This window comes from Amblyomma maculatum, chromosome 9, assembly GCF_055883805.1.
Source record: "Amblyomma maculatum isolate TAMU_Amacu chromosome 9, ASM5588380v1, whole genome shotgun sequence".
Lineage (NCBI taxonomy): Eukaryota > Metazoa > Arthropoda > Arachnida > Ixodida > Ixodidae > Amblyomma > Amblyomma maculatum.
The window spans coordinates 2,638,225-2,646,450 of record NC_139352.1 but is presented as its reverse complement, the minus strand read 5'-3'; the positions used below and the strand labels follow the sequence as shown (position 1 = coordinate 2,646,450).

General features: G+C 42.8%; 1 protein-coding gene across 1 annotated transcript; it reads right to left on the bottom strand.

Moving 5' to 3' along the window:
- Positions 1 to 388: 388 nt before the first annotated feature.
- Positions 389 to 853, bottom strand: LOC146178105 (uncharacterized). Its single transcript, XM_084579702.1, has one exon. The coding sequence runs from the start codon at positions 851 to 853 to the stop codon at positions 389 to 391; it is 465 nt and encodes a 154-aa protein (XP_084435828.1).
- Between the last annotated feature and the right edge of the window lie 7,373 nt (positions 854 to 8,226).

Below are 8,226 nucleotides of genomic sequence, written 5' to 3'. Positions count from 1 at the left end.
CAGTATAGTTAATAGGACACGGTCTTCCCTTTAATCCTTCTTTTGTGTGCTCTAACACTTTCAAGTACTCATGTTATCTTGTCCTTTTATCCTGTACGCTGTCTTCCTGTTCGCGCTGTTTACATTTACAATTGACAAAAATGAGTCTTATGGCGATTATAGGGATAAAGATTATTGAATAAAAAGCGGAAGAGAAAACAACGCGCCGATGGTGGGAGTGTAACCGACAACCTCTGAATATCGCGTCCAGTGCTCTTCCCACTGAGCTACGTCGACGTTTTTCTTTTCTTTATTGCATGGAAGTACTTCGAGCACTTTAAACAGGTCGCACTCCGCAACCTGTCAATACACAGCTACACCAGCATCGAGCTCTCACTTTGCCCACACATCAAAATTCCGGGAGACATATACATGCATCGAGTATCCAGACAGGAGGTCGATTCTGCGCAGCATATACCCCCCGCACCATAGCAGATTGTTCTCTGAACAGAGACTTCGATGAACGTGGTGGTTCTGCATGGCGATCGTTCATGCGGCTCTTCCACGGGCTAAAAGGTTCCATGAACCCAAAAATGTCACATGGCACCTCAGAAGCTTCTTTTGTAGGCAAAAACCTTATAATATAAGGCGTAATATCAATGTCCTTTTTGAGAGTTCGTTGAAGAATGTTCCAAAAAAACAGTGCATTACGGCAATACACAAAGCAATGATCTATAGTTTCTGGTTGCTGATACAGGCAACAGTCTACTGACCATGGCACAAAAGTCACCTTTGCGCGAAGCCACGTTTTGGCAGTTAAGGTTGATGTGTGAAGTTTAAAAAATAAAGTCGTTGCGGCTGATTGTATATGCATTCGTTGAAAACGCTTTAATACACCATTGTCTAAAAATGGGAGGTAAGGCTGCCAATAGACCGCTACAGGAAATAATGTCTCAATAAGAACTTTTGTCATCTGCCTTCTGCATAGACTGTATAGGTATTCCAAGGAAAACCGTACAGTGAGAAAATGGAATGTTTCGGCCACTTCCTTAAGAAAACCCCACAAAGGACGCTCACACCTATGACCAGTGGGCGCAAACAAATTAGGCAAATTGGCACTTAATCGTCTATTTAACAGAGCTAGGAGGAAGGAATGGCTTGCTTTTTAAAAAAGAAAAGCCTTGAAACAAGTTGATGAACAAACAAGTGTTAAAGACCAGCTCCACCAGCCTCCAGAGGTAGAAACAAAGTATCTCGACGCATAGGCTCCCATTGAGAGTGCCACACAAAAGTAGCAAAATTTCTATGCATGGACTGTACTTTGTTTCTTGCACAATGCAACACCTGCAATACATAGATAAGCTTAGAAATCAGGAAGACATTGCAAGCTTGTGGTCGTGCAAATAAAGACATCTCCCTACCCATCCATGCCTGGGTTTGTCTCATAACTGATGAGATCTAAGAATCTCAATGAGGCCCACTATTGAAATATTGATGCAAAGGAACCCCGAAATACTCTAAGTTTCCGGAATCCCACCTGATGCCGGCAAAACATTTAGGCTTTGTACGTCAATGACCTAACCAGAACCCCTTTGATTTATTTAGGTTAATAGACGCACCCGAACCATAACAAAAACGCTCAGTTACGCGCAAAACCTCGGTCACACTTTTTTTATCAGTACAGAAAAGGGCAATGTCATCAGCATAAGCCAAAACCTTAATTTTACATTGCGATAGTGAGAAGCACGAACTGCTTTGTTTTTGATGATACTATGACATAGGGGCTCACAACATAACGCGAATAACAAAGGCGATAGAGGACAGCCCTGTCGAACAGATGTTTTGAGAGGGATTGGTTTGGTAAAGTTTTGATTAACAATCAGTCTTGTCGAGGCCGTTTTATAACATAGTTCAATGCCTTTAACTAAGGCATCACCATTGTTTGCACTCTCCAGTACAGCAAACAAAAATCATGACGCATCTTATCAAAAGCTTTTGCCAGATCAATCTGAATTAGGGCCACTTGACTGACCTCATCTGACACTGCTTCTATCACTGAACATGCATTATGGATTTTATTTTGAATACTACGGCTTTTGATTCCACACACTTGGTGTAGCCCTAATAATTCTAATGCCACAAGCTTCTGACTAGAAGAAACAACCTTAGCAAATATTTTATAATCTACGTTGCATACGGATATCGGACGGTACCTTTCAACAGTTTTCAACCGACATGCGTCGGTGGTTTTCGGGATTAGTATGGTGTGACCAGTATAGAACGTGGGAGGCAAAAATCCTTTGTCATAAGCTACGCTAAAAGCTTCCAATAAGGCAAGTGCTAAGGTAGGCATAAACGTTTTATAAAATTCACTATTCAGACCATCTGGGCCAGGAGACTTCTGGCCCTGTAGTGAACAAATGGCTGACTTGACCTCATCTAAAGTAGTGGATCCCTCAATGGTTGTCCGCTGCTCAATCTTACCACGAGGATAATCTTATTTTAAATGAATGAAATCAGACCCACTGTTCAAGATATCACTACCTCTAAACAGCCACCCATAATAGTTAAAGAAGGCATTCAGAATTCCAGGCGTGTCAATGTGTGTATCACTTCCGCAAGGAATTTCTAAAACCTGCTTAGTGAGAGCAGCTTGCCTTAAGCACGGCGAGATGGTTGTTCATTAGCGAACCTCCATGTTCGCGACCTAATCAAAGCACCCTGATATTTTTCTGCACTAAACTGTTGTAACTATGCTTTAATATTGTTGACGTCATCAAGATACGATCCCGGTGAAATTATTTTCAACTCAAATAGTTCGTTCAAGGTACGCTTCAATTCACAAATGTGAAGGCGCTTCAAGAATTTGACCCTTAATGATGCTTCAATTGCAAGACTCTTAACCTCCTGCTAAGAAAAATTTCACTTTTGAAAGACTGATAGATCGGCACGAACCCACGTGTCTTTGAAGCAGGCAACTACAGATCGCAGAAACATTTCACTTGAAAGAAGGGAATTATTTAGCTTCCATAGCTCCCACTGCGGTTGGAGCAGACGTCTAGTATGCTTTGCTATCTGAACAGATACCATGCAGTGATCGCTAAAAAATATCGGCCTCACCCAGTATCCATGCGCAGTAGGTAATGTGCCAGCCGAAATGTAGATCCTGTCAAGTCGGGCATTCGAAGACGATTGGAAGTGCGTGAAAGGTATACTATCGCTTTTTAGTCGGCCAATGTCAACAAGGTTATGCTCACAAACTAAGTCAGTGAGAACAGCAGCACTGGGGTCATAACGTCCGCGATATACTGATCGATCCTCATTGTTACATACACAATTGAAATTTCCCAATAATAAAATTTCCCGATCTGTGCGGAGGAGATTTGCCGTTGACAAGAAAATCACTTTCTTTTCTTGCTGCTTAACAGGCGCACAGACACAAACAATTCGCCACTGTTGACCCGAAATGGCGAGGTCACACCTCGCCATATGAGCCACCCCTCATCATCAATACAATATGACAAGTCAGTCATGTCTAGTGTATTGCTCAGAAACAGCATGCACCCTCCGGACAATCCTTTCGAATGACTGACGATAATATTATCATAAAACCATTTCAAGAGCAGTTTCAGTATCCTCATCCGTAGCCAGTTTAGTTTCCTGAATTGCAGCTACACTCACACGACTGCTTTCAAACAGTTGCTTTAACTGGCACTGGCGCCGTCGATTCCGCAAGCATCTAACGTTAAGGGTAGCGGTCTCAAAATCTGTGATCCCGCCATTTTTTCTGCGTGCATTATTCAACTTCATCCGCCGAAGCGGGTGAGTCGCTGGCAACTTGGAGACGTTTTGAGCTATAACTGCCCGTTTTTTTTAAACCAATTGGCCTTTTATCTTCTCTGATACCTTGCTTGGATCTTCGCTTACACCAAGCTCCTCCTCCGCGGGACGCTTCAAAGGCGCGCTCCTGTCAATGGAGACCTCTGATGCTGCTGAGGCGTCCCCCCGTGATGTCGGAAGCATTGCGTCACTCGCAGCTCGAAGATCAGTCGGCAGCTCCTTTGCAGACGCCGACAGTTGACTCCAGACGCGGCGCACTGCACTCCAACGACGCACCACCTACGGAGCAGCGTGGACGCACACCCGCTGGCTTCTCGGCAACCCCCAGTGGCAGATCTCGAGATGCATCTGCAGCAGAACGCGGCTATTTAAACAGCTCAAGATCAGATGCACCATGCTCAAACTGGGCAGCATCCGGAGGCTTGGGGTCGGGAGGTTCACTAGGTGGCAGCTTGATGTCCTGTGGATTATTAATGGCCATTAATTCATGCGGAACCGCGGTGTTGACTCTCCAGAAGCGTTCATAACATCCGAAATGTCTATGATGTGTACTGACACTCCATCATCTTAGACAAAGAGCTCGGACGCAACCTATCGGCATAGGCCAACACACAAGCATCCACTGTGCGACCGAAACGACGACACTGGGTGCATCGAGGCGTTCGGCACTGCCGCCGGACATGTCTAACTCTGCTGCATCGAAGACACAGTGGAGGCCTGCCGGGAATGATTACCAATGCCTGAATCAAAAACACGCTCAAGGTATGAGGAATGCTGGAAGATGAAGCGCCATCTTTCAGTGTGCTAGACCCTTCTCGCTTTGCTGTCTCCATGTGTTTTATTCCTGGACAATGCCACTTTTCTCGCTCCACGGTCTGAACAGTGAAATGCGGCTCTAAAGCTTCCACAATCCGGCAATGTTCCTCGTGGCATGGGAGACAAAGCAGCTTCAACTTAATAATTCTCGTTTTAGGGTCAAATATCATGCATTTCAGCCCTTTTACGCGTAGCTCCGCCAAATCTACAAGTTTCTGTTTTGAAACGCTATTCTCACAAGTAACCATCCAAACATGGCTCATTTGATATTGTCCAATGCAGACGATATTCCTAAGGTCTATCACACGGGCAAGGGCATCCCTGAAGTCAGGCGCTCGGTACGGGCGGCCATTTAAGTCACCATGCAAAATTACAGTATTGAGTACTACATTACCGGACGGCAGACGAGGCAGCACAAGCTTGTAAGTGTCCATGATGTCTTCAGAAAACCTCGGCTAACGGCCGATGCGCTGTTTCCAGCTGAGAGCATTGTGAAACGTGGTCATCTCGAACGAACGCCACTCGCCACCTTCCGCTTGCTTTGGTATTTATGCTGACTAACGAAACCTGTGAGCGTTCACCAGCGCCACCATCGGCGTTTTGTTTTTCCTTCCGCTGTTCACTTAATATTCTTTATTCCGATAATCACTATAAGACTAATTCTTGTAAAATACCAACAACCAAAAAAATAACCAACGTTTGCTTTAGACTCGTAGACTGTCAGCTCCCTTTAACTATATATATATATATATATATATATATATATATATATATATATATATATATAATATATAATATATATATATATATATATATATATATATATATATATATATATATATATATATATATATATATATATATATATATATATATATATATATATATATATATATATATATATATATATATATATATATATAAACTCTCATGCGCATAACAGTTCCAGTCTGACGAGTTTCTCATGCTCAAACATATGAGAACAGAAAACACTAAAACCGAAAAACAGAAAAGCTAGAAGTGATAAAAAAAGATGACAGTACGGCTGAAAGGAAGCAAGCATGCAGTGACCGGAAGAAAATCGAACATGAAACAGCTGGCTATTCAATAATCAGAGACCATTGCAGTTGCAAGATTGATGCGTCTACGCTATCAAAGGCTCTGAATGCCACCGCTCTGGTTTCATATGGCTTTTGCTATAGCTAGCTTGGCAACAGACGTTTTGCCTGCGCCATTATGCCTGCCCACCGAAGTAACAGTAAATTTTGTATTCAGAATCCTGGAATCGAGGTACGCACCAAACACGCCTAGCCGAAATTACTGACCTGATTCGATAGGATCGATGACCTCAATGCACTCGCGTTTGTCGAACAAGCGGCAGAAGCCGAACGTGGGCGTTTATTGGAACTGATCTTCGCAGGGCGCGTACTAACAGCATCTTTCATTCATACTTTCTCCCCCGTTTTGTTTATTTCCCTACAGGTTAATAAAGAACTTCAGGTGCATCGCGTATATCATATCAGCGAGAACTTTATAGACGTTGCTGGATATAAAGTACTTCCAATTTAGAGCATCCTAACTCACCCTTCTTTAGAGGGTTTAACTGAAAGTAGGGACAATATAATCGCCTTTCTAAGCAAAATTCGATTGTATGCCTCTTCGGCACGAACATACACGTTTACTTTTGAAAAAAAAAAAGTTTAATGTTTAACATTGTGTTTCAAGCCACGCAACTAAGACTCGCGACGTCCAAACTGAAAGGAGCCTAAGATTTCCATGCGGAAGTGACACAAAGAATCTTTCTTGGAAGTTAAGCAAGCAACAAGATCTGTTGGCCACCAGTGTCGAAAGAACTCGTAAATAAATGTGGCTATGTTGATACTGAAGTTTTGAAAACCTTAAAATTCCTGAATCCTTCCGTGTGAGCATGGTGATTATCACGGCCCTCTCTTTTTTTTAATTACCAACTTTCATCAATAAAATACTTCATGCGCTCAAACTGACTACTTCCAAAGATAATAAGACCAATGAGAAGTACGAAACATTCATATTTCCATTCGTTACTTTAAGTGTAGAGAGACAAGCGTCCCGTGGTGGCAGCCATGAGCACCAGCAGTATTTGTACACTTCCCGTGCTTTCATAGGGACAGTAAAGGCTAGCTGAAGGAATTACAACAGAAACAATCTCACCTCGTATTCGGTTTGTTTGTGAAAGAAATCGCTGTAGAAATACGTACGTTTCATTTCGTATACATTTCACGACCATAAAGGTTCCTTTTCAGTGATCAGAGCCCCTCAGGTTCAAGAACTTTTGACGTAATGGTATACGACAATTTCCTTCGCGAGAGCCGTCAGCAAAAGCTGTCTTTGATCCGTGCTATCATTCAACACCATTCCCGTTGTTTCGTACTTTACGTCCAGCTAGAATTTGGATCCTCTCCTCTGCAGCCAGGCTACAATCTCATTGCCTATAGCTTAAATGCTTGCAAGTGAACTGTGAGAACTTAATTATTAAGTTATTATTAAGTGTTAGAGCTTTGCCCTGTTAGAGGATAACACTGTACTGTGAAGCTAGGCCCAGCTTCACACAATTGCATGGGAAAGGTCTACGCATATTTACGTGCGCCTTACTTGAAATTGCGACTCTCATAGTCTGAGTCACTGTGGGAAGTTAAACACCCTAAACAAAACCCAACCTAGTCGAAAATGCCTCTGTTCTCTGGTTAGAGAATTGGCTAGTATTACCACCGCTGTCGCGCGTGAAATGGCCGACTTGGCGAAGTGAGGCAAACAGGCATTATTTATAGGAACACGATATTGTTACATTGGAGACCTTCCTACCTAACTCCACACTCGGGAGTGGATAGTGTTTACACACTCAGCATCGCTCCTTGCTTTCAGCCCTGTATCACTGTAATGGAATGCCATGTCGTTGGTAGCACGGAAATTAATAAATTTCGCCTCCACTACGCTGATTAAATAAATATAGTGCTGCAATCATAAACTATTCTGGAGCGGGGTTCAGGCTCTACTGCAAGCCGTTGCTCCCTTTGACTTCCTTGCCACGTTTTGTATTCCCTTTTTCTCTCCGAAAAGCAGGACGTGCTTCTAGAACGAAGATGGGAAAAGAATAGAACAACGGAGAGTAAATACTTGTTTAGTCCTAGGTCCATGAGCTTTACAGTGAGTAACACAGGTATGTCAAAAGCAAGGTCATTCTTTTTAAACTGCAAATGGGACAGTCGCGCCTCAAATATGAAACTTGTTTTATTTTGAGGAAGAAAAAAAATGCTGTGAAAGACATCTGTTCGCTGCATTTGACGCGCTGCAGCGTCAACCTAAAGGTCCAGACTGGTCTGCATCGCACATTTAATCTTTCGTACTTTTTTGGCGTTTATTCTGAGGCACGAAATACGATGCTGTTGAAGAGTGCTTGCAGAGTGTTGCAGAGAGAGAGAGAAAATATTGCATGTGCCCATGCAATGCTGCCCATGTATTATTTTCTTCGGAAAATGGCACTTGAATTTTTAAAATTTTCCTTGTGTTCTCAAGTTGTATAAGCTATAGAAATGCACGTTAATTGTCCTGAAT